At 41.5% G+C, this 27718-nt stretch overlaps 1 protein-coding gene across 1 annotated transcript in view; it reads left to right on the top strand.

Moving 5' to 3' along the window:
• The window catches only part of MED13L (mediator complex subunit 13L), a 171624-nt gene that overhangs the window by 59426 nt on the left and 84480 nt on the right, over nt 1-27718 (top strand). The window contains exons 3-4 of the mRNA XM_035098346.2: nt 5860-5944; nt 10115-10198. Coding sequence (XP_034954237.2) covers nt 5860-5944; nt 10115-10198 — 169 coding nt within the window. The remainder of the gene's footprint in view (nt 1-5859; nt 5945-10114; nt 10199-27718) is intronic.

Raw genomic sequence — 27718 nt, 5'->3', positions numbered from 1 at the left:
TTAGTTACTAGTGGCTGTGGTCCCTGGCAATAGTACTCAACTCCTTAGCATGGATCTCCTTTTCTTTTTCTTTTGCAGAGTTGCTGTGGTGGTTCTGGTGATAGTGACTGTTCTTCTGAATTTCTCTCTCTCCCTCTCCTCTCCTCTCCTCTCCTCTCCTCTCCTCTCCTCTCCTCTCCTCTCCTCTCTCTCTCTCTCTTACACAACAAGCAAATTAAGAAATGGTTCCCCAAATGCATGCTTGGGTTAAAGATGGGTCCTGGGTCTGAAAGGACTACTGCTCCAAAATGCTGAAACATTACTTGGGTACCATGTTATAAAAACCCTCCCCCTCCATGGTATATTGTTTTAACAAATTAACCCACACTACATTTCAGATGGTTGTATGTAAAAATGGAAGCGTACATCATGAAGTGAATGCTTTTGTAGTAAGTGGATAAAGATGATGAGAGTTGGTGATAAATAGGAGTGGAAAGGAGAGGACAGTACAATGCTGAAGGCAAGTGAAAAAAAGCAAATAAAAGATTCATTGTTTTGAATAGTTATACAAACGGCATTTCAAGGGAAGCCAACAACAGCTAAGCATGAAAATCTACTGGGGCAGAGGAGCATAATAATGAGTCTGTGGAGCAGTTTCTTTTTAATAGCATCCAGGTTAAAGGCAGATGAGATAGTTTAGGTCCTTCCACAATCTATTTATTGTATGCATCGTATTAGACTTATTAAAAGGCAGTTTATTGGATTGTGTTTGTCTCCCCCCACACCCTTGTTTAACATGTCAACATTTTCTATCTTCTTAATACAAGAGAAAAATGCCGTTGCTTAATAAGAGGTGCTAACAGTTTTCTTCTGGATGTAAATTTGCTTGTTGTGTAACAGGAATGCATTAATCTTAGCAAAAGTATAAGAAAATGAAAGGCAGCGAGAAGTAGCTCCATTGTTATCACTCCAGGCGTGTCTAATGAATCGTGTTTCCATGTTCCCTCGATCATGCTGCGGAGTGCCCTTAGCAGGGCTAAGTCTTCTGTAAAATGCTCTTTAAGATTATTGTTGAAAGCACAGAAACAGTGGATGGGTGTTTGGTGGTAGTGGTGGAGGGAATGTTAATGAGGCAACTGCATTTCAGTCAGTACAGCTGCTGGGATTTCTTGCCATGGCTGGAGCAGCAGTGACAGACAACTGTTCCAGCTCAGCATAAAGCCCTTTTCTCAGGGACACAGGTTGTCAGATACTTGGTTGGCATTGCTCCTGTTTAACTATACAGTTTTGTTTTGTTTTTTAAAAAAACCCTTGTGCTGGAGAAGGAAAGAAAATAAGTGCCTGGCTGGGAAGGGTCTACTACATACTTAGAAACCCATAGAACCGTAGAGTTGGAAGGGACCCCAAGGGTCATCTAGTCATCAGGAGAAAAAGTAGCCATGTCTTCAACAACAACAACCCCCCCCCCCCCACAGATTTTTGTTTTACTCTTTGCTCTGCTTGTATTAATGCCCGTATGAACTGTACGTGTGCTTTCAAAAACATTGTGATTTGTAGTGGTTTTGTCAATGGAGTCAGATGTGGCCTGTGATTTGATGGTGGGTTGTTGTTGTTTTGTTTGTTTGCATGGGAAGGCTGTGGGGGAAAATATACAATTTTAAGTGTAATCACTTTGATGGATTCAATGTGTGCACTGCACACACATGCTTGTCATAATTCAAGGGTAGGTTTGGTCTTATGTTCATTAGTTCTCATAGCTGTTTTTGAGAGGGGAGACAAAATGAGGACACTTCAGATACAAGTTTTGGACTGTCTTCTTCTTTTGATGATGAAGGAAAATCTTGTAGTTAAAGTTTAAAAGTGTGTCCACTTTTGCATAATGCTCTAGTCCAGGTAGCGTTGCGAGAGCTCACCTCTGCAAACATTCATGCAGGGATGAGTGGCCTGTGTCCGTCCCTCCAGTGGTGTTGGACACCAACTCCCAACCAGCATGATCAATGGTCATTTGTAGTCCAGCAATATTTGGAGGACCAAATATTGAATTAGAGGACCAAATATTGAATTAGGGCTAAATATGTTCTGATAACCATTTTGTCATTTGTATTGCTGAAAACAGCACAAGCTGCTACTATCTACATGTTGGGAGATGTGAATGGTATTGCTAGTGCTATAGCAATGTTGAGTGAATGGTGTGCTTCGTTTATTTCTGATTACAACCTTATTTTTATATTGTGTTTCCCCTCAGGTTTAAAAGGCTTTGTGTAGATAGTTGTGCACACTAGCTGGAGGTTATAGACTGACCAAGCAGTTCAATTTCTTGAGCGTTTTGAGTGTCTGCACTGTAAACTGTATTTGCAAGAGTGTCAAAACAAACAGTGCATTTTAGTACTGATGGTTTGTGGTTGTACAAAGGACGGTACGTCCTCAGTTCTGAGGAGAACTGATGCCACATTTCTTTAGCTATGACCTGTGTAAGGACATCAGAGCAGGAAGTATGCTTGCACCTGGTATAGTAGCAATTTAGTCACTAAGGACTTTGAACACAAATCTTACAGGGGAATCAATGGCGATGTAACAATGATCGATCAATAGCATTGCATTTAATTAGATATTTTATGGCCTTAATGCAGTATTTCAGAATCAATGTAGCATTGCACTCCTTTGCTGCTTTTTTGCATGTCAATTTCCAGGACACATTGATACATCTGCATTTGTCACTAAACGGCTTCACTGTAGACAAATTTAATCTAAAATGAAATGAAAGCTTTAGTATAGGCTTTTGGTAATTGAATTTTTGATATATTTATTTAATGTAGACATTTGCCAGTGAAATGGATTTTTAAATTGATTTTTTAAAAAAGAAAACTAGGAAGAAGTGATACTGTAGGAAAAAGGAGCCCCAAACCCTCCTTACCACATAACTCCTCCTGCAGTTGCTTACTTCCTTGTCACAGGCACCCTCCTTTCTTTCGGTAGAACACAGCAATAAATTGATTTCCAGTCATTTTTAATGGTGAAACAACTAGTATTATCCTATAGAGTATGTTCCCCTTCATATTCACAGTGGCCAATATGGTTAGAGTACTCAATGTTCAGAGTTACAAGGTTTGATTAGTCCTGCTGAGGGAGGTAGAAAAGCTCTGTATTTTGGCCCTGCGCCACATGCATGCAGATTTATTGTTTAAGGGTTGAAGTATGTGTTACAGTCATACTTTGTGTTGCGTTAGGTTCATGTTGCGTCTTTTTGGCTCGCGAACACGGCTTTGCACATGCGCAGAAGTGCTCTATTGCGCTCTGCACTTGCGCAGAAGCGCTGCTCTAGTTGTGGACTTATTGAGGTCTGAACGGCACCCCGGAATGGATCGTGTCTGCAACTAGACGTACCATTGTAGATGAGAAATCTGTGGGCAGAATTCTCAACGTTTTGCTTTTTACTTGAAAGCAGATAAGGATGTATGTATGGAATGCACTAATTTTGATAGAGACAGTGGCATTGGGGGAGGGTGGAGCTAATACTATATGGTAGAAGGTGTATTAGATAAATGGTGTGGGAGAAAGGTTTAAGCCCACCTTTCCCCAGGGACATTGCTCTGATCAAAATAAGAGCCCCATCCCCTTCCGAGCTACTTTCAAATAGTTTTACTTAATTTTCAAAATAAGGTTTGAAGGAAGCAGAATAGTGCATATAAAACAGCGAAATGTACTTTGGATTTTCTGGAGCTAAACATTTTTCTTTTTTTCTTTTTTCTTTTTGGTGTTCAGTGCAGGAAGCTGGATTTTCTTTAGTGATATTCTCCAGAGCAGTACAAATGCATAGTAATTTTTGCATTCCCGTACCCCATCAATAGATTGTTTGAAGTCTTTATTTGCATATACCTGTTTTCCTTACTATAAATGCTTCTGCTATTTATTCTAGTGGGAATTACTTGAGTATTCCCACATGCAACTTAATTATATCTTATTATATTTATATTACTTGTAATATAATATGTTTATTATACTGTCTAATTAATGCAATATGTTATTTGCTTTCTGTTTTCCCCATGGGGTCTCCTATATCTGTTTCTGTCTTGCCCCAGCTTCCTGCAGGTGGTACTTGGGCAGGGAGGGAGAAGAATCTGCGCAGTAAAATGTTCATATATTTTAGTGAAGGGGGAAAATAAAGAATTGTGAGGGGCACAAAATTGGTTTTTGGCTTTTGTATGTGAGAAAGAATACAAGGAATGTTAAAAACAAAGGTTATATGCACCCATAACCAAGGTTTTTAAAAAAAGCCCCTTTGAGTGTTTTTGCTATTCATTTACTGAAATGTATTAACAATCTGAGCCAGTTAGACACAATGATCTCCAGGCGACGGTAGCTTGGCACTGCAAAAGTCTGAGAATGGACCAACCAAAGGAGCAGAAGCTGAAAGTGCCATCTCCTATAAGTGTTCTCCCATAAAATGAAACTTGCAAGGCACTTTTTGAACATTTGCATGCTTTTGAGGTGTTTGCTTTTCAGCTGAAGCCAAATGTTTGACTGATTAACGTAAACAAATTTGTGAAGCAGGGGGAAGCCCCTCCCTCGTTTTTGGCTTCCTTCAGTTACCATGCATGCTTGCTTTTTTCTTGTCAACACCACACACCCATCATTATTATATTATTAAAATGTATGTATTGCCTAATGCAAGATGCCCCTGGCTGACAATTAAAACCGAGCATGGAGCACTACAAGGTACATAATAGTAATCAACACCAACAACAAAATTCCAATTCAAACAGAAGACTGAATGCAAAATAACTAAACCTATTTCTGTTTTTCCCTTATCTCCTCAGTTCTATACCTTTTCCATCTCTTCCCAGTCTCTTGCCTCCTTCAACCAACCATCTTTTCCTCAGATTTCTATTTGTCAGCATGCAGTTTCCTTGATCACTCTTCCTTCAGTTACCTTGGTTTTGGGCTCCCTAGCCCTCAACTTGACTACTCTTCCGGCTTGGTTCCTTATTCTTAAATTGTTTTTTCCCCTTACCCAGTTATCTTGCTTCTGTTTTCATTTTGTGTGTCACTTGCAGAAATTACACCATGTGCTTTCACTCATTTTTTTTGTCATAGTGCATATTATTAAAGGCCATAACCTCTTTATATGTGTGAAATGTGTGAATGCATAATGTGGAGTTAAGCACTTCAGTTTACCTAGTGTTAGGATCATTGTCATTTGAATGGCAATCCTGCTTGGTCAACTTAAAAAGGTAAAGGGACCTCTGACCATTAGGTCCAGTCACGAACAACTCTGGGGTTGCAGCACTCACCTCGCTTTACTGGCCGAGGGAGCCGGCGTACAGCTTCCGGGTCATGTGGCCAGCATGACTAAGCCGCTTCTGGAGAACCAGAGCAGTACACGGAAACACTGTTTACCTTCCCGCCGGAGTGGTACCTATTTATCTACTTGCACTTTGATGTGCTTTTGAACTGCTAGGTTGGCAACTTGCTTCACCTCAAATAACTTGCCTCACTCATCCCATAATGTTTGCACAAACCTGAAATAGGCTTTCTATTAAACTGGGAGGAGGATGAGTACCTTGTTACAGTTGATTTATAACTGAAGCAGTTAGTAGTACTGTAATGTATATTGGTACTTGCTTAAGTAACCAGGAAGACCAACCCTCGTAATCTGGTGCCCTCCAGATGTTTTGGACTATAGCCCCCAAATTCCCTGATGCTAGTCAGCATGGCCAGTGGTCAGGGATTAAGGCAATTGTAGTCTGATGCTTTGGGATGGCTCCAGCTTGGGATAGTCCTTCAAAAAAACCCAGCTGCATTATGTTTTCGTTTACTTGAATGATTAAACCCTCCTCTCTTTTTCTGGATGATAGGCTAATACTTTGCCTGTTTTTTCAGTGGTGGAAGAAGGACTTTGGGAGAATGGGCTTTCGTATGAGTGCAGGACACTGCTTTTCAAGGCAATCCACAACTTGCTGGAAAGGTAAGAGAACTCCATCTGTTCAGAGGGGTCCATTAATGTTGGTTTGGGCTACCGACTTGTCCTGTCACCAACCCCATCCCCATAAGTTCCCCAAGCTTGTGCAGATGATTGGATCAGGAGGAGAAAGAGGTGAAGAATTCTCTAATTATAACCACTTTGATCAGCAGAACTGTCACTGCTATAGTTGCTACACAATACTTGTTCCGTAGTTGTTAAAAAATTGATCTTTGACTGTGGCAGCACCTATATTTTGGAAGTCTCTGCCCATTGACATCAGACTAGTGCTTTTTTTAAAAAAAAATGTTGGTTTTATTTCATTTTGCAGTATTTAATGAACAAGAACTGTTACAAACATCTTGACTGTCTTTGCATTGTTCACCCATAAGAGCACTCAAAATACCATGAACGAAAGGAAACTACATTGTCACACCATACAAATAGCATACAATAATATAATCAAGGAGCTCTCTCCAAACTCCACCATGAGACACTGAGTGAATCCTTGTTTGTTCTTCCTGTCTCATGTAAGTGGTTTCCATGCCATGTATAAAGAAAAGGGGCTTGCCCTTCCTTTAGTCACATGCATGTGACATATTAGTTTTTCTGCCAGTGCTACTGACCAGACCCTTTGGTGCCATACTTTGATTGCCAGGCCTTTAGCCCTTCACCAGCATTTGTTGGTTTCCAGAGAAGCTGCTATCAGCAGAAACGACAGAATATATTTATATACAGATATTTATATCTGGTGTCATTCATTATCCCCGCTAGTACAGATGCTGGAGACATTTGATGTTTGTCTTATAAATGTGTTCCAGTTCTTTGAAAATGTATGTCCAAATGGTAAGCACATGTTAGCAATATCACCATAGGTGAAGGAAAGTACCTGTGCAGTCACAACCTCTCTGGCACAAGGAGCCAAGTGCCTTTAAGGCTGACTTGTTTCTTATTGGTTACTGCTAGTTAGCTTTTATTTCTGACACACACTCATTCACACACACACACCCTAGGTGTATATATGTACAAACTTAGGATCTGCAGCACATCACAATATGAAATGTCCCTGCTCAGTGCACCAGCAACTAGCATGAAGGTACTGCATTACATTCTCCTGGATTTCTGTTGTTCTCCTCCAGCCCAAAGAGAGAATTAGCATTCCACTGTCACATTGTGCTGTTTTGGAGTTGTTCCTTCAAAGTAGGGTGGTGGTTCTGAACTTTTTCAAACTTTGGGGTTCATCCAAGTTTGCTGGTACTTACCTCTTTATGCTTAGGTGATACTATTTTGGCTACATAAGGTTAGCCGCTTGGATAATGAGTTTCTGATTTGTATACCATATTCTTCATTCCATAAGACACATTTTTTTCCTCCTAGAAAGTAAGAGGAAATGTCTGTGCGTCTTATGGAGCGAATGTGTGGTCTCTGGAGCCGAATTGCCCAGGGGCTAAAGGCAGATCGTGCTTTCTTTTTTTTTTTAAAAGAGAGCTAAAGGCTAACGAGGGAATGAGCATTGAAAGGAACCCACCCAGCAGCTGATTGCAAGAGATCGGGGAGGGAGATAAGAGAGCTAGCTCCCTTCCTGGCCCCTCCTGGCCTCTTGCCTAGGCCTCAGTTGTTGTCTGCAGAGGGAGACATGTGACTGGCTGATTAGATTATCTGTCTGGAAACTGTAGAAATGGGTCCCTTTCCTTTCCTAGAGAAGCTGCAGAACTGTGAGTTGAACCCCATAAAAACAGGATTTTTTCCCTTTGCAAGGAAACCCAGCAACTTTGAGCTGATCCTTAAAAATGGAGCTTTCCCCCTTTGCAAAAAAGACACACAACTTTGAGCTGACCCCCCCATTCAAAGCGGGGCTTTTCCCATTTGCAAAAAAAGCTTCCTCAAATATTTAACTGGGGGGGGGGGCAAAGGCACCTAGGCCTCCAGGAGTTGGCTGCTATGCCTAGGACAATTCAAGAAAGCTTTCCTCCTCTAAAAACTATGGTCCTATGGTCAGGTGCGTCCTATGGAGCGAATCTATGATACTCGATTCATACAAGAAGGAAGTACTAGAGTATGAGCAAGTGATTGAGTGGCATGCAGTGTGTCCTGGATGGGGCTCTACAGTTTGGGGATACTCATGATCTATCTAGCATTGTCACTGGAGTCACAGCTGGCCTTGGTGGTCCAGAGTGCCTTTTATCAGCTTCAGCTGAAAACACAGCTGTGGTCCAAATAGAGAGAGAGCGCCAAGCTACAGTTAGCTATGCTCTGGTAACTTCATCTTTAGAGTATGGCAATACATTGTGCATTGGGTTGCCTTTTTAAAAAATGGTCCAAAAATTCACTTAAACACAACACAAAAATTGTGCTTCAAGGTTTGCTAACTGGGGCTGGACATATTAAGGAAGTGCTTCGTCAGTCCCATGGGCTTTTGAGAAGTTTCCAGGCCCTGGGTTTAAAGTTTACATTCCTAAATGGCTTAGGGCTAGGTTTGCTCATTGGAGGTTGTTTCCCAAGTGCCACTGCCAAGTGAGATCCATTGAGTGTCTGAAAGTAAGAGGGCTTTCTCTATGATAGCACCCGAGTTGTGGAATGGAGGTCTATTTCACATCCATTTTGGAATCAAGTGTATCCCTCCCTTTAAAAAAACAAGCAAACCTTGGGTTTTTTAACATACTGGTAGTTCAATGTTTTAGCTTGAAAAAGGTTTCAAGTCTTGTCTGTGCTTAATTTTACAGTGGTGCCTCGCTTAACGAATGCCCTGCTTAACGAAATTTCCGCTTAACGAAAGGATTTTTCGAGTGGAGGTTGCCTTGCTAGATGAATTCGTTTTACGAAAAATTCGTCTAGTGAATTGCGGTTTCCCATAGGAATGCATTGAAATTCAATTAATGCGTTCCTATGGGCAAAAAAAAAAATTAAAAAAAAATTCAATGCATTCCTATGGGATTCACTAGACGAATTTTTTGTTATAAGAAAAGACCCGTGGAACAAATTAAATTTGTCTAGCGAGGCACCACTGTATTTGCTTCATCTCTTGCTGTGATGCTGTAATTGTTCTTTTTTTAACCATTCATAATGTATTTTAACATCTTTTTGTATACCACTCAGAAAAAATTGATTAAGGGGTATCATAGAAATTGTTTTGTGTTGTTTCCTTGAAAGTTGTAGCCTGGCCCTAGTGTTCCAGGAAAACAGCCAAAAAGAACATTACAGTTAATTTTCCACATTTCTAGAAGTCTTTCTTACATATGCTGAAAGTTTTGTGAAGATTAATCACAATTAAGGGAACAATCCTAACCCCTGCCAAAAACCAGATGAGGGCAGTTAGGTCAAAGCAGGAGGACCAGCAGAGAGGAGCTCCACATGTGGGGAAGCCTGTCTGCCCTGGCATGCCTGCAAAAAGCTTTGTGGGCATAGATGTAGTACCAACAGTGTTTCAGCTGGCGTTATAAGGGCTTTAAATAGAGTGAGCCAGGAGGGTCAGTTTCTAAAGTCCCCATCACTCACTTGATAGCCCCCCAGGTAGTGTAGTTGATTTCCCTCAGATTATTTTCAAAATAAACTTGGTGGTGGGGCAGAATGCCCACCTATCTTCTGACTTCAGTTTGCTCGTGGCAGCACATCCACCACTGAACTCTCCCTGCCCCTACTTGAACTTGCTCTATAAAATACCAGTTTTGTTCTACTGAAGCTTATGCTTTTAAATAAAATGCCTGACCTTCATTTGACAATACTCGACCAGTCAGCTGATTAGTTTTTTTGGGGACCATTAGTACCAACATCCAGCTAATATGTTCAATAAAAAGCTGTCTGCTATACACATTGAAAGTGGTAAACATCTTTCTCTCTCTCAAATTTTAATTTTGAATCAGCTGGATGGCCAAGCCTGCTTTGGAAACGAGTTCCCTTGCAACTAAATATGATTTTGTTCCAAGTTACTGTGCTTGAGACTGGAGTATCAGAAGCTAATGGGGAGCAGCTCTTTTCAAGGAGTTCCATAGATAGAAGCCTTGAGGGAGGCCAGTGATACACCAAGGCTGATATCATTAGCAGAAAAGAGCAGAGCTGGCAAAAAGATGAACAGCTTTGCATGTGAAATATAGAAGCTCAATACAATGGAGAATGTGCGGCGATGATAATATTTCCAGTAGTTATTGAGTAATTGGTGTCACAATTTATTTCTTTTAGATGCCTAATGGATAAGAACTTCGTAAGAATTGGCAAATGGTTCATCCGGCCATATGAGAAAGATGAAAAACCCATTAACAAAAGGTAAGGATTCCAAGGGCTTTGAAGTATGTTGCTGAAACTGATGGTGCTATTTTGGTGCTTTAATTGCGGTGTTTCCCTGTTCATGTGCCCACTTTCCCAGCATATTCTCTTCCCACTCCTGCATGATGATAATAACTGGTCCTTGGTGGCCCTGTTAGTGAGTTCAACATTATTGCGTTGATTTCCCTCCTCTCCCAACTTTGTAGCACACTGTAACAGAAGTGGCGCAATGTTAGCACCTTTTTGCCTACTCTTTGGAATCTGGTGCAGTCAAGGTTCCCTGACACTTCTCGTTTGAGAGTTGACTGTATCCAGAACCAGGTGGTTTTGTGTGTGTGTGCCGTGGCTTTGAGGCCATTTTGCTTTGCTTTTCCAAGCTGATGTTACAATATTGGACTGAGGTGGGTATGTGTTTGTGTGTTATCTATCTATCTATCTATCTATCTATCTATCTATCTATCTATCTATCTATCTATGGAGAGAAATGGAAAAGGATACTCATCATTTCATACTGACAGTGTATTAAGTGTCTGTATTGCAATACTTTAAAACCTTGTAGGAAGCCCAGTGAACTTTATAGGAAATATTGAGAAATGTAGTCTTATTGATACTGCCATGATTGGTTGCATGTGTGAATACTGGTCTACAGGAAAGTTTTGTATAAAATTTATATGTGCCTAAGGTACTTTTCAAGAGGGACGCGGGTGGCGCTGTGAGTTAAACCACAGAGCCTAGGGCTTGCCGATCAGAAGGTCGGCAGTTCGAATCCCCGTGACAGGGTGAGCTCCCATTGCTCTGTCCCAGCTCCTGCCAACCTAGCAGTTTGAAAGCACGTCAAAGTGCAAGTACCCGTATATTCCGGCGTATAAGACGACTGGGCGTATAAGACGACCCCCAACTTTTCCAGGTAAAATATAGAGTTTGGGATATACTCGCCGTATAAGAAATACGACCCGGCATATAAAACGACCCCCGACTTTTGAGAAGATTTTCCTGGGTTAAAAAGTAGTCTTATACGCAGGAATATACTTAGATAAATAGGTACTGCTACTGTGGGAAGTAGGTAAATAGGTACTGCTACCGCGGCTTTGTCATGCTGGCCACATGACATGGAAGCTGTACGCTGGCTCCCTCGGCCAATAATGCAAGATGAGCGCTTCAACCCCAGAATCGGTCACGAGTGGACCTAATGGTCAGGGATCCCTTTACCTTTAAGGTAGTTTTAGGTTTCACTTAAGTAGGAAGTGGTTTTTGAGTAGTGTTTTTCTACTGATGTCATGTATTCCTCTTTTAAAAACCAATTTCAAAGAATTGCAGGAATTCAGTAAACTTAGCTAAATAGTATATAGGGACCCAGGTGGCGCTGTGGTTAAACCACTGAGCCTAGGGCTTGCTGATCAGAAGGTCGGCGGTTCGAATCCCTGTGACGGGGTGAGCTCCCGTTGCTTGGTCCCAGCTCCTGCCAACCTAGCAGTTCGAAAGCATGTCAAAATGCAAGTAGATAAATAGGAATCGCTACAGCGGGAAGGTAAACGGCGTTTCCATGTGCTGCTCTAGTTTGCCAGAAGCGGCTTTGTCATGCTGGCCACATGACCTGGAAGCTATACGCCGGCTCCCTCGGCCAATAATGCGAGATGAGCACGCAACCCCAGAGTCGGTCACGACTGGACCTAATGGTCAGGGGTCCTTTTAGCTAAATAGTATAGATGCATTTGGTACAGAAATGCAGCGTACTGTTGGCGGACCTTAAGAAGATATTTCAGACTAAACTGAATGATTTAAGTTCTTTTAAAAAAACTACAGTGTGCTTACTTAGCAAGCAAGAGGAATGTAAAAATAGCAAAACTGATTGGTTTCTGGTAGTGTGTTGTGCTTCTGTTTTGAGTCCCCAGCTGTGAAGAGAGGCTTCAGTGTGTTCTGTTTTCAGCGATTCTGCCAGTCCAGCATTTATCGTGCATACAGCTTGTTCAGTTTAAAAGCTTGGGTTTGCCCCTGAGACCACAGTTCCTTCATTGCACTTTTGACTCCTGCTTTGCATCCGTGGTAGTAAAAGCTGCAGCAACATGCTTTGTGATTTTAATGTGCTTTATAGAAAAAGGGAGGACTTTCCACGTGGTTAACTAATGCTCAGGGAAAGCCTACAGAGACATTTGTGGCACTGCTGAGCAGATGCAGATTTCTAGAATATGCTGGCTGGAGGATTGCAGCCATCCTTGTTACATTTCTTATCTAATATGTTAACTTTCACATGCAAGATAGATGTACTCTTTTATAGGGATCTGAAATAATGTAGCTTGATATATATACACCTTATACCTTAAGTAAAGATTTGTCCTTTTCATGGTAAGTTATGCTTCAGACCTTCAAAATCTTTTCAAAATGGGAGGATGATGTAGCTCAGAATTTCAGGATTCATACACTCAAAGCCTTTGCTAGGGTTACTGCTTCTTCAACGGGTGCTTTTCAAATATTTTCACTATGCCTGCAAATCACTTTGCCATTAATAGCTGGAAGTGGTTCTGAGCCAAAATATATGAATTTGCACAATTGTAGTTTTTCTGTACTATCTAAGTCGCTGCATAGTATTTCTTATATCCAGGACCACAGTGCTTCCTAGCTGTTAGGGTCACCTGAATAAAGGACACGAAAGAAGCCAGAACATAAGTTCACTGCACTCTACTAAGATACCGTACTCTGGACACCCAGCCAGCCATTTGATATTGGTACATCCCTGTAAAAAGGGTGTCTCTCTTAAAATTTAAGCCATTTGGGATTAGGCCAGAGCAAAAGGAACACCTGTTACACCATCCATGGGAACTGCATAGTCTCACTCCATAATCTCTCAAATATTTGAGATGCTTTGCAGAACTGGTTGTGCCACGCCTGCATTAATGGTGCTTATGGTTTATTAGCAGTATTTCAGACACTGCCTCTTCCTGAATTTTGTATGCTTTTATAGCCTTGGATTTTGCTGATTTTCTTCTATTATGATCGATTTATTTGATTTCAGCTACAAACCCTCCACTCTTAGCCTCCATGCATTGTTGTCTTTTGGAGACTTACTTGACACATAGCACCCCCTCCATCAATTCTCCAACTTGCAAATGTTCTCTTTTTGTCCTGAAGCTAATAGCCTTTGGAGTTATAACACAGCTATTCTGCTGGGGGCACAGTCACCTCTTGCATTCATTTCAGACTTTCTTAGCAAGTTTCAAATCAGGACTGTATAGGGCCCTGTATAATTACATGGTTTCAGTTGTCTCCTCACTGAAGCAACAGGAGGTCCATTGCTGGCCCAATGTCATAGAGCATCCCCCGCCCCATTCCTGACACCCACATTCTGAATGTGGATGACTCCAAAAGGGAAACCTGCATGTGTTGATCGCAATGGGATTGACAACCTCAAAGTGTTTGGGGTTCCTGATCCTGTAGGTTTCCCTTTTGCTGATGTCCACACTCAATGTATGGACCTTGTGAACAAGGGGAGCAAGCTGCTTGACTTTGGGAGTGCAGTCAGTGGTACAACCTCACTACTTTTTCAATGGCTGGAGCCCCCACTGTGTGATTTATGCTTGAAAGAGGATAGGACGTGTCCCTGAAATAAGAAGATTCACCTTTGTGTTTCGTTTGGTAGTTTGTAGATGGTGGCTGTGATTTATAGCGAGTGGGCTGCATATTAGCCTGTTTAAGTTGGAATATGGTGGATGGATATACGTACAGTGGACGCTCGGGTTGCGAACGTGATCCATGCGGGTTGCGATTCGGCGCTTCTGCGCATGTGCGTGCACTGAAACCCGGAAGTAACAAGTTCTGGTACTTCCGGGTTCGGCACAGAGCGCAACCTGAAGAGACACAACTTGAAGCGGCTGTAACCTGAGGTTTGACTGAGGTATTACCAGAGGTTAAACATTAAGTACCTTAGCTTTTGGGTTGGATGAGTTACTATAGTTATGAATAGTGTAGATAGAGTTTAATACAGCATGTGGAATGTTGGATGTTCACAGGGAGGTTGAGTGTGGCTATGAAGGTAAAGGAATCAGCTGCAACTGTTGAGGTAACCCTTACTATATATAATTTGCATATACTGTAAGGTCTTGTTTGCCTGGCTTAAAGGTGCACAGTCTTAAGTACACAGGCTATTGATGTTTTCAGTGTAGTTGTAACTACCTGCAGCCACTCTTGGTTCACAAATGGCAGCTGACTGCATGAAGAGCGCCTGCCCACTTTCTGTCTGTTCCATCTGTCAGTATTGCGGAGAACTGCTTTAGTTGTCTTGACATGAATGTCTTCGTTTACACAAACACGTGACACATCTGGACATCAGTTCTTTTAAGGGGAGGCCTTGTTGCTGGCTGTATTGTTCAACTAGTTGAAGTTCTAGGAATGTTTAAGCTGCTTTCCTCATTAGACACTCAAAGCTGGCGGAGTATGTAAAGGATAAGCAAAGTACCCCTGATGTGCTGTTAATTAGATTTGTCAGGAGCCCCAGTTGTGCAGCCTGCCACACAGTGTTGTCACTTACTATATCTGTAATGAATTGTCTTAAGGGCATCAGTAAACACTGAAAAGCTCCTTTTAAGTTTCTGAATGGCTATTCTAATATTGTTTCCCCTGCATGTTGGTTTGGGGGGGAGGAAGACTCTCCTCTTAAAAATAAACCAGGGGATCATTAAATCTCTCTGCCAGCACAATCTCCAAAGCAAGAGTGACTAGTTTGTGATGGTCAAAACAGAAAAAATAATTATGCCACTTCTCAATACAGCACAGTACATCTTTACTAGAATGTAACCCTTTCAAGAATTCAACCCTTTCTCCCATTGTTCAGTGCTTTGCATTTGGTTTAAATGCAACTTTGTATTTCAATTTCTGGAGAATCACTCTGGAATTAATGAGACTGTGGGATGAAATAGTTTGTGGATATTTATGATCAGAATGTGTTTCCTTCATTTTCAAATTCTGCAGTCTCTAATTTCATTTGTAGCAAAGATAATGAAAATGAAATACCTGCAATTGCATATTAATGTTGATGTTTTAAAGTACAATACACATATAGTGTTATAGATCCTTGAAAATCCTTTGCTTTAAACATTTTTACCTCTGCATGAGAATAACAAAGAGTGGAGTGTGGGCAATTTCTGCATCATCACTTTGCCCATTACTGGGGTAAGAATTAGTTGGCTGGAGTTGCCATTAACTTTGGGAAGATTTTGTTGGGTTTCTAGCCTAATGCTGCAGTAAGCAGTAAAGAGGCAGCAGAAGCCAGGGAGGGGGTGTATTTTAAAGACCAACAAGCAACCCTGATCCCAGCAGTTGCAGCCACTCCTTTGCATCTGGCCTGGTGTGTACTCTTGATGGTGGTCCTGCAATTGGGGGGTGGGGAGAGCAACCTCATCAAAGCAGGACTGGTGAAGATGACTCATCCCATGAGAACAGCTTCTGGCACTGGGGTTGCTCCATTACTAACCTTTCTGCATGGGGCTTTTCGCCAGCCTGGCTGTGGGTGCGAGAAGCTGTAACACTCAGTCTCTTGTGCATGCTCATATACCGCAGTTGGATGGCTTCTGAATTGTGTGGCATAGGCAAGGAGTCATAAGTCAGTGGTAGAGCACGTGCACCCCAGGTTAAATCTCTGCCATCTCTAGGGAGCACTGGGGAAAATCTCTGTCCAAAATCTTGGAGAGCTATATACCAGTCAGTATAGATAATATTGAGATGGACTAATGATCTGGTCTGGTATAAGACAACTTCCTCCATGGAAACCACAGCTGTTCTCACCCAGTGGTTCTGGTGGCACTGAAGTTCTGATCCTTGGTTTGGTCCACCACCTACACCCCTATGGTTAAGCTGGCAGCCTTGCAGGTCAACTGGGAGAAGATAAACAGGGCCATTGATGTTTCCACAGAGCAGTTCATGGCGTATTAGCACAGTCGTTTGTGGTATGCTGAGCAATCTGGTCACTTACTTAGAGAACCATTTGAGCATGTAATAAAACTCAGCCATGTCCTGATTACCATTAAATCATGCAAGTTGTGGAAGGTGCAAACTCTTGGAAGTTAATTGCCTGATGTGAAGGAAGCCATTTCTAAAGATGAGGTGAATTACAGCATAATTTGAAGGTTTTTACTGCTTTGGCTGCTTTGATTTACACATTCAAGGGAATAACACCACACCATGTAGAAACAGCTGGTGCTTAGTATTAAATATTAATTACTATGAGTTTCAAAGAGAAGTAACTTGGGATGAGTGTTGCCTGTCTCATAAACTGAAGCTAAATAAGATTGTATAAATCTTTTTTCTTGTGGCAGCAACAGCACCAGTCTAAATAAAAGCAGGCCTTCCTTTTGGGCAAAACAACTGCAGTGGTGGCTGAATTGACCCTGCGTAGCAGCTACCTTCTTAAGGGTCAAGCCATTCAGATGTAACACCGTGGAATAAATGCTTCAGTTTAGTTGCTAAGTGACTGAAGCCAAATAAGGCTTGAGCTGCAGTCCTTTGGACACTTTCTGAAGACTTCAGTCTAATTGAAATAATACAGCTTCTGAATAAGCATGTGGAATTATTCACTGCCAGAATTATTAACCTTCTCTGTCACTTTAGCCACATGACACCCTTTTTCAGATCCTTTTATTGACTTTCCATCCCCTTCCATATCCAGCACAAACTCCTCGTCTTTTTAAAGCTACCCCCAGCATAACCCCCATTCTTCCTTCCTGTCCTTTGTCTCTAGTTACATCTCCTCTTGTGATCTCTGCTGCTTCTCATCTTACACCTCAGATGACTGAAGATCTCCTGGGTCTTTCATTAGTGGGGAACTCCTTTCCTGGATATGGACATGGTGCCCCCTCCCTCCCTTCAGATATCTCACCAGAACATGCCTTTTTAGGGTCAACTTTGGCTTCCCCTGAATCCTTAATTTCCAGCTGCAATCAAGTCTAATAGAATTTGCCTAGATTCTTTTCTCTTTCCTTCTGTAGTTTTCCCCACTGCCTATTTTAGATCATAAACTCCTAGCGGGCAGGGAGCTATGTTTGTTGCTTGTGTAACTCTCTAAAGTACCATGCACTGATGGTGGAGTGTAAATAAACTAAATAGGTAAAAACAATTGTCTTTGCCGTAAGCCAAGAAGGTGAGAGACTATGGCATACCTTTTCTTCAGAGGCAGGTTGTGTGGGGGATGTCACTGTCACACCAGCTTCTAGGTGTCTTCTTCTTCTTCTTCTTCTTCTTCTTCTTCTTCTTCTTCTTCTTCTTCTTCTTCTTCTTCTTCTTCTTCTTCTTCTTCTTCTTCTTCTTCTTCTTCTTCTTCTTCTAAATGACCTTAAAAAGTATGTCCCCCTCTTTAATAATAAGTTCAGAAAGCAGCTTACTCCTGTCCAATTCAAGTTAGTCACATTAAAAACGCCCCAGTCCTAGCCTAGGAAGTTTATGGGACCCATTAAAGTATCTGAGAATCCTATGCTTGCAGCTCCCACTCTTCTCTAAGGTGGTTTAGCATTGGAGCAAACAGGAAGGGATGCGTCCAGATGGGTGGCTCATATCCATTGCCTAAAATTGCACATAGTTTGTTTTATTATTGCTGTTACTGTTTTATTGTGGCTGTACTGCTCTAGGTGTCATTTTATGGCTTAATGCTGCATAGAATTGTTATCTAAACTACTATTCAGCTAACATGCGCACACACACAGAGAGAGAGAGAGAAGGGGGGGGGGACAAACAGTCAGGAGTAAGACTTGTTGGCCAGATAAAATTCCACACGATAAAATGAAAAAGCGTAAACTCCAACAACCGCTGGATGGCTGGGAAAGCTGCATTTTAACCTGAGGTCAGATTTGCCTTGATTGACAAAATATTCCTCAGAGTTTGTGCTGTTACAGAGAAGGTTCAATGCAGCCATAAAGGATGAACATGGAGCGGAATCTTTGTCACATATCTAAGGGAGTGGAGAGGTAAATTTCAGAGGAGATGCTTTAATGCAGTCCCCAGGTTATGTCAGATTTTAAAGGTAATCACTAGCACGTTGAACTGGGTCTGAAAGTCAATGTGAAGCCAACTCCCTGTGGCCTGTTCTGTGAAGAACTCAGGCTCAGGATTCTGCACTAGCTGAAATTTCTAAAACATTTCTAAACATTTTTCTTTGAAGACACTTCTGCATAGAGTTCCTTGCAGTAATCAATATTATGAAATTACTAAAGCACGGTGATGGGCCAAATTAGAGAAGTGATCACAGGTGGCTTGCAGGCATAAACTGGTGAAAGGCCCACTGTAGAGCAAGAATGTCCTCTTCACTGAACATGGTTTCATAGGAGACTTCTCCTAGTAACGATCCATCTATCAGCCTGTGATTGATTCATTAACTTAATTGGATGGATTATCTGATTAATGCTTTCAGAACCTCACACGAGCAACATCTTTTTTAAGGATGATAATTCTACCATGGGGAGGCTACTGGAGAAACAAGGTTTTTCAAATTTTTTATTTAATTAACAGATTCATTACCTGCTCTTCACTGAAAGGGCAAGTTCAGTACCGATATACATTAAAAATATAAGACAACATAGCATAAAACAAGCAGACTCCCAATCCCTGTATGGAGGAAATGCTCTTGTAAGACCAAACCTCACCATATAAAGTGGTCTGGAACCTTGATAACAGAATTGTTACAAGCCCCAACAAATCCAACACCCCAGAACAAAAGCCAAAATCCCTGCTTTGTGCTGGTTCAGAATGTATTGAGAAGGTCCCATCAGCCTGTGCTGATGCTGCATCAAATACCCAGGTGTATCACTACCGGGTCAAATCATCTCCCTGGTTGCCCTCCTAGGTTTTGGTAATGCGTGTTAGGTTGGCCCTCCCCATGGACAAATTGTGAACGATGGAGATCTTATTATGGATTGACCTGACATTAAAAAGGAGTGCCACTGGACAGGTGGGGAGGGTGTTGATGCAACCTGGTTCCTGAGGGAAGGAGGAAGGGGTAGAAATTGTGTTTTTTGGGAATAGACTGTGAGCATCTTGACCACCTCCTCCTTACAAGAGACCTGGTAGCCTAATCTTTCCTAGATTGTCAGCCCAACCTCCATTAATTTGATCTGTGACTTGTACAGACACACAACCTGACTTACCTACCCAATCTCTGTATATAATTGAACAGCCTTTTATAACATTTTGTTGTGTGTGGGAGATGAGAATATTCAGTCCAGTGGATACTCTGCTTCTCTCTGGCAAACTGGTAGTGAAACAGCTGTCGCTCTTTGTACTATTCTGCTTTCCCTGTACAGCTGCCTGTGGCGGTTGTGCTTATTCCTTCTTGCTCAAGGGCTTTGTCATTGCTAAATGAACATATCCAAGTATATGCTTCTTCTCTAGGAAGGAAGGAATAATGGCAAACCACTTTGGTTTCTCCCCCCCCCCCCCCACTGTGGCTACCTGCTCTAATTTGCATGGTTGGGGAAAGATTTCCAGATCCTAGACGCTGCAATTGATTTTTTTTGTTTGAAAGTGTCAGGCCTGCACGGGGTTGGATTTTTCTTTTTTTCTTTCTCAGACACTAGCACTAAATTTTTAAACTGCAGGGCAACCATCCTTATCCATCTGAACAAAGCTTTTAACTTGATTGGATATTCTTGTACCAGAATGATGGTCTGTATACTGTCTAGATCTGGGCACAAATAGGATTAAAACACTGCACCCACCCCTCAAGCAACAGAGGAGAAAATTACTTCTGTGACACCTTGTTTGGGCTTGTGCTGCATAATCCATTTTCAATTTACAGTGACCTTGGTTAGGAGTCTATTATGCTGAAACAAGTGTAGACATTTTAAAATCAGCATGCTTTGTTCTATGGTTCCAGATGTCAGGAATAATAGCAGAGACATTGGTGCCAATGCTAGATTGTGATGGGAAATCACAGGTTCTGGAATTAAAATGTAATAACCTTTAAAGACACTACTGTAATGTGTCTGATCATTAAAGTTACGAGAGAACAAATTGAACTACTGTAGTCTCTTTAAGACCTCATGGCTTGTCGTATAGATACATATGTTACCAGTGATCAGGGTGTACATTGCATTGTATGGAGAACTGTACAAATATTGTGGACAGGGTTGTCTTTTGAGTTTTTATTATACCCAATCACCTAGCTGAACAGGCAGGTCATTTTAAAACAGAAAAGTTTACCCATTCTGTCAGGTGGCTGGGTGCAGCAAGAGAAACATTCAAAACACTGTTGGGACTGCAAATGCTCCCTCCCACAAGACCGCCTAAGACAGTAGTCAGTGGGTGTACAGATAAGTAGCCCAACTGTGGGAAATGAACATCCAGTGCCTAAAACCACAGGACTAGGAAGATTGTGAAAACAGTTGCCAAGCGATTTCACAAAGTGGTTGAAGAAGTATCTGTTGGGGGTGTTGTAAATATAAGGTGCCCTGCTTGGGAGCAGAAGTTGTGTGATTGTATAATAGATTTTTGTTCAAATGGTATGTGTAACATGAGGACTTTCATTTAAACCTCACTGGTGTGCAGCTTTGTGAACCATAAACCCTGAAGGAGATGATCAACCATTTGGTGTCAGTTTTCTAAAGCACTCAAGTAGCCTGCTGTTTAAAGGTCTATTTAAATAAAACACCATTTTTGTTTCTCTAATAGTAAGATGAAGAAGGAACACCGAAGGCAGTGGTTAAAAGTATCTGCAATAATATATACATTTTGAAATCACATATCTGTCATTAGCCCAGGCATGGACATAAAGCTTCCTATTGCCTAACCAAAGTTAACATCCTTCTGGCTTTACATACTCCCTGCCTTTTGTTATACAAATATGTACCTCTCTTTCCTTTGCTTCTGCTAACCAGGACACAGTGTTGCATTTGGGATGAGCCAAATGTTTTCCAGGTTTTATTTTCCTCAAAAGTAGTTATTTTTCTTTGGAGGAAACAAGTGGTATATTCTGGATCTGACAGAAATTACAATCAGAAATGTGAAAACAATATTTTAATGGAGGAGGCGTAAATTGAAGCTCTGATTGCTTGTATTGGAACAAGAAGCTGCTGGCTGGATTTTTCAAAGTGTAGCAGGATGGAATGTTTGAAATTATTTACTTCATTGTTTGGCCCATATATGACATGCTGACTTTCTACAAACGATCCTCCCCCAAACATACTTTTTCTGTATGCAAGCCGTTGCATAAATGGCAGCACAGAATAATTATTTTTCTTTTTTTATCACTCACTCTGAACTGAGCATGGTACAATCTTGAGACAGTTTGGTCACAAGAATTCTCCAGCTATTTTAGAAGTCCAAAGCACTACATTTCCTCCTTATGCTGAATTTGGCATATTTTATCTCTTAGCTCCAGGTACTTGGAAGTATTTGGGATTGTTTCTACCCAAGTCTGAGGTGTCAAAAGATTTCTAGGGATCAGGTGCTGGGGCAGAGGTTTCCTGCTCCTTTACCTGACCTTGGCTCCTTCTCCCTTTGTCCCCGGGACTCTTTCCCAGAACACTGCATGGTGCTAGCTCTTTATCTTGTTCAAGTCGCTCCTCAAAATTCATTTCTTCTCCAAAGCCTTTAGTCTTCACTTCCATATTGAAATGAAACCTGAGTACATGTAACCATAATTGCACATATTCTTCCCCCCCGTTGACCTCTGTTTCCCTCTTCTCCATCTCCCCTATGACAGTTTCTAATTCTCAGGTAACTTGGTGGTTTGACTTAACCCCTAGAGATGCATTCCATTGTCTCTTGAGACAGATGCATGCCAGCAGTGCATCCCTTAGCATTTACAGCAGTTGTTGGAAACTGCTAGCAATGGTGGGAGTTGTAGTTCAGCAACATATAAAGGGCCAAAGGTTCCCCCCCAGCAGTCACAGTTACAGTCATTGCCTATTGATGCTGTTTCAACCAAAAACTATGCAATTAGTGGTAGCTTGCATAGAAGAGTAAGCAAATTGAGAGGTGGCAATGGTGTCTAGGGATGTGGGTGGTACTGTGGGTTAAACCACTGAACCTAGGGCTTGCCAATCAGAAGGTCGGCGGTTCGAATCCCCGTGACGGGGTGAGCTCCCGTTGCTCGGTCCCAGCTCCTGCCAACCTAGCAGTTCAAAAGCACGTCAAAGTACAAGTAGATAATACAGTGGGAAGGTAAACGGTGTTTCTGTGTGCTGCTCTGATTTGCTTTGTCATGCTGGCCACATGACCTGGAAGCGCTATGCCAGCTCCCTCGGCCAATAACGCGAGATGAGCGCCGCAACCCCAGAGTCGGTTACAACTGGACCTAATGGTCAGGGTTCCCTTTACCTTTACCTAATGGTGTCTAGGAGGCCAGGTTCACATTAGGGTAGTGGAAGGAGTATTTATAGCTTCTGACATACTATTGATTCTCTACTTCAGGATGTGTTCATGTGAATTAGCATTTGCAAATGTGATGGGAGGGATAGCTAAAAGAGTATGTATTCATATTATTAATAGTCAGCAGTATCAGTGAGTAGCAGATTCAGCAAGGTCTTCCAAATGGAACAATAAGATTCTACGTTTATTGCTATTCCAAAATTGTTACCTCCTACGTATATTTCCTAGTGCCATCAAAAAATGATATAGCAGCCGATTGGCCTGTACCTTTTGGTAAAGTTGTTCTCCAACCCCCAAATAAACATTTCAGGCAGAAATAAATAAATGCTAAATAACAGACAAATTCCCTTAACCGACCTTCCATACCAGCTATTCATAATTTCAGCTTGCCTCTCATTTGCTTCTGAGGAGCACATTCTCATCCTTTACCCCTAAAAGGAGAGACTGTGCAGAAAATATTTGGTGGAAGTTTCCCTCTTGATTATTCCTCATGTGATGTTTAAAAGGAAGGAAGGAGAATATGAAAGCAAACTCCCCCCCTCCCAATACATGCTTCAGAGAGAAAGGCAACGAAGGTATCTAAGAACAAATGTGTTTCCTCCCCTTCCTTCCCCACAAGGTTACATATCATCAGAATCTCTGGGTTTTTTAAAGGACCAAATCAGGTGTGACGTGGGAGATCAGTGAGTGAGATCCCCCAGGTTGTTTTTATATAATATCCGCTGCGCCCTTCCCCATTGGTTTGAGTTTGGGAACACAGTGCTGTTAAGTTTCCCTTACAGGGCAAATTGCAGTGAAGGTAGGTGGGGAAATTTTCACTTGGAAAATAGTGTGCAGGGCTTAAGAGTCACTGGGCAGAAGTGTGACACATCCTGTGATACTTCGAGACACAAAGAGAGGTGCAGTGCTGTGAAGTAAAGGTCTTTTGAATACTTCAGACATTTCTTCCTTTGCCATTAACAGGAGTGCATAGATCCACATTGCTTTATGGGCCTTTTGAAACATACTTGGGGGATGCAGGTGCTTATGAAATTTTCTTTCTTTTCTTTTCTTTTCTTTTCTTTTCTTTTCTTTCTTTCTTTCTAAAATTATTATTTCATTTTGAATTTGACTCTTTCTGTGCCTGCCACACACCGAGAAGCAAAGTATCTGAGCCTCCTTATTTAGAGAGGGGGGAAAAGGCGGCGGGGGGGGGGGATGCCAGCAGTTCAGAGACTGCCCATGAATTGCATACAGTTGCACTTCCCAGACATAAACGCACTGCTTCATTTCAAGTGTTGGTTCCTCAGGAGACACACACTCTACTCGAGACAAAAGGAGTCTTTGCTTTGTTCTTGTGTACCATAAATGCCACTGTAACTTAAACATTTGACTTTTTAATGTCAAGTTGAACATAAGACTCTCTTTCTCCCCCCCTCCCTTTTGAATATAGAACTGCTGTGATTGTTGCACTCTTCATTTTCAGCCAGCAATTATTCATAGTGTGACATTGAGACATTAGCTGTTGCCATGGTAACTGGCTCTAAGTAGCAAAGATACAGGCATGATGTCAGTAGAAGAGCATTGCCTCAAACCAACTATGTGTTCAGGTGTCCCCCCCCCCTTTTAAATAATTTTTTAAAAAGCATTAAAAGACGGAACTACTTGCTTCCCTCTCCACCCCCCACCCCCTGCCTGGGCTGTGGAGAGTCTGTGTAATTCCTGAGGGCTTTCCATTGTGTTTGCTTTTTAAAAAAATGTTAATAAAATTAGGATTTCCATTATTTTGGCACCTTCTGTTCTAAATGGTTGTGAGCTAGTGTGATTTCAGGTGGAGAGTGGGGACTTGGACTGCTTGGGTTCAAGTCTTACCTCTGAGGGACTTGTGAGTTCCTTGCTCTCTCAGTGTGCCGCTGCTGTGAACAGAGAGATCCCACGTTAATTAGCGCTGCATTGTCATTCACTTCAAGGACACTGGCCTGTTTCATGCAATGGAATGTGTGTGTGGATTGCCCCAATACCGCTAGGGTGTTCTTGGTCATGTGAGAACTCTTTTGTGAGCAGTGGAACTCTCCTGAATCTGTTAATGCCTCTCATTCAGAAAATTATAGTGCAGAGTGACCAGACACAGTAAAAAAAAAAAGATAAAGCAGCCTGTAAATTAGCAACTGCTGTATACAATGCAAATTTTCAGAAATGGTTAACGGGAACAGGGAGTTAAGCAGTTGATGGTTTAGTTCGGGTTTAGCTGTTCATATTTATTACATTAATACAATAACAGTTTATTAAACAGTTTTGTCACACCTGAATCAGCTACTTCAGTTCCAGTTCACATAGTAAAATGTAAATATTTATACCACAGTGCTGATTTGGCTCAGCTACACAGAAAAAGCCTGCAACAATTTAGCAAGTTGGAACACGAGGGAAAGAGAACTAGGGTGACAGCAAAAGGAAATGATATGTTGACTATAATGTAATGTTGAAAGATGATGAGAAAATATATAGGTAAAACTGGGGTGGGAGGTACCTAAGCTTTTCTTACCCAGAGATGCTGTTTGGTGAACCCTCCTGAGGACCACATGGCAGCAGTCTATGTGCGGGACTGATGTGGATGCCACACACTTTCTTACGCGCACTGCGCACATGCAGCCCCCCCCCCCGCCAGATATGCAGACCACACAAACATCTATACATAAGTGTACACATAGCTGCGTTACTGTGGAGGATTTGCTGGGTGGTGGGCTCTGAAGTGGGCCATCTTACCTACAAAAGGACCAGAAATATCACGTGATGGCTTTAGACTCTCCCTCCCATGGGGTTCGCTTGCTGCGTGGTACATTGCCCAGTATCCCTGGCAGTCTTGGCTCTGGAGAAAGGGAGCCTCAAGCCCAGCCAGTTGCTGCTCCCGGGTGCCAATTCTGCCTAGTTCTGGCAAAGGGAGAACTGTGAGAATAGGTCCTCCCTATGCAGTCTCAGTTCCTCCTTCTGCTGCAATGTGGACCTTGCAGAGCACTTGGAAATTTCCATCTGTGGACTGGGTGATGATGCCGCCATTTGTATTATCCAAGTGATAGCGGAGGGGAGAAGGGAAACAGAGTCTGTCTCTCCCAAGCACTGTTGGCAATCTCCTCTCCGCTTGCTGACAACTTTTTCTACTGCCAGTTCTGGAAGGAAACTGACTGTATTACCCAAGCCCTGACAAACGTCTTGAGTGATCTGGAGGGTGCACATTTTAGAGGGAGGAGGAAAGTGAAAGCAGTGAAGATTACCTGCTGAGACCCCCTGAACACATTGGACTCTGGGTTAGATATATGTATGTGGTTTGCTGTGGCAGATGACATGATAGTCTTTATGGCAGACATTACTAACTCTGCTGAAGAATTTAAGAGCCTTGCAAGATTATGGAAGGGTGATGGGGGCTTAAAATGAATGTGACAAAAAAGGGAACCACTAATGAGCACATATAAGTTCATTATATTGTGTAGTTGTAGGTATGTGAATGTGTGGCTGAAAATGTGTGTTTTTGTTTTTGTTTTTACGGGATAGCATACAATTTCATTGTTATTACACAAAGACAATAAAGAAATTTAATCTAATCTAATGAGGAAATAGACAAGGAAAAGTTGGATACACATTTTTAAATGGTGCCCCCCAATACTTAGGGTTTAAAAATCAATGGGAATTTAAAGAGTTGATGCAAAGATAATGATGTAAATAACAAATCCAAGAGGATCTGGAATCTTATGGGGGGGAAATAACCACCTCATTATTAGAACTAATAAATAAAATTAAAGCAGTCTGCCAAGAATTGCATGTGTATTTCAAAACTTTTTGGCCCCATGCTGGAAGAATGACAAAAATTAACAAGATTCTATTTGGCGAAGGGAAAAAGCAAGAGTGATGGAGGCCTTTGTTCCCACTGTACTTATGAGATGGTCCAAGTGATGCCTTTTTCTTTCTTTAACATTTTTCAGCCTCTTAGAGCCGCTTAAATACCACCCCTGTGACTGTGCAGTAGAAAAATTGTTTTAAAATGCACACTGGAACCAAACTGAATGTCATAACATGCATGCTGTTCCTAGGGTAAGGAGAGAAATATGGTTACTCCCATGTAACTTTGACCTAGGTGGGTGATTTAAAAAGAAAAGTTTTCAGAGTGTGAATAATACTTCATGCAAATCAGTTTATAATATTAGTTCTTCAATGTAGTACAGAGTGCGAATGAGGGCAAAGACCTGCCCCCAAATCCTCAGCCAGCTGCTCTCATTAATCGTATGATCCAACTCTTTGTCCTATGTGTGATACTTCCTGAAATTTTATATTCAGTAGAACCCTATGAATTTTCATCCCAGCTTTCATATATATAATGGCAACATGCCTATGCAGCTGTTTGAAGCTTTATTGACTGGTCAGTCACTTGAATGATAGTTTTATTCTTTGTTGCTATAAGCTGCCTGGATATTGCAATATATAAATGGTGGTATATAAATGCTTCTGTAAATAACATTTTCTTATGGGGCTTAGTTTATAAATCAGTTAACCTGAACAATTCATTAATTTATATAAATATGCAGACAGAAAGAAAGTAGTTTTAAAGAAGAAAGCACACTTGGTATTATTATTATTATTATTATTATCCTTCCTCAACATATGTAGTCCAGAGACCCGCAACATTAGTGGAAGTTTGTTTCGCTGACAGGCTGATGCTAGTGTTTCAGAAAGGCTCAGCATAGAAGAATGGTGCTTGCCATTTTAATAAATAATGCTATTAAAAATGTTTCTCAATTTAAAAAACCAGTGGCCCAATTTATTGCGGACATACTTGGAGTAGATAAAAATGTCCTGTCCCCTTGCTTTTTAGGTTAAGGTTGGGTGCGGGGACGCTTTAACCATACAATGACAATAAGACTGTCTGAAACGACTCTGCAGTGTACAGAAGTCCAGTATTTTTTTCCTTTCTTCCATTCAAATGTTTATTTTCACAGTCTAAGGTTGTGGGTTGTTTTATTATTTGAATTTTCTGCAGCCCTAAACCAGCAGTTGACCTCTAGCCTGCCTGCTGCTTCCAGCTCTTAAAGAGAGGCTATAGGATCCTAGATAAAAACCTCACAATTATTAGGTGGAGCAGGAAGAAGTTATAATTTTACTCATTCTCACAGTAGACTAATTGAAATTAATGGATGTGACTAAACTAAG

The sequence above is a fragment of the Zootoca vivipara genome, chromosome 17 (genome assembly GCF_963506605.1).
Source record: "Zootoca vivipara chromosome 17, rZooViv1.1, whole genome shotgun sequence".
Lineage (NCBI taxonomy): Eukaryota > Metazoa > Chordata > Lepidosauria > Squamata > Lacertidae > Zootoca > Zootoca vivipara.
This window is presented reverse-complemented; position numbering and strand designations above follow the sequence as displayed.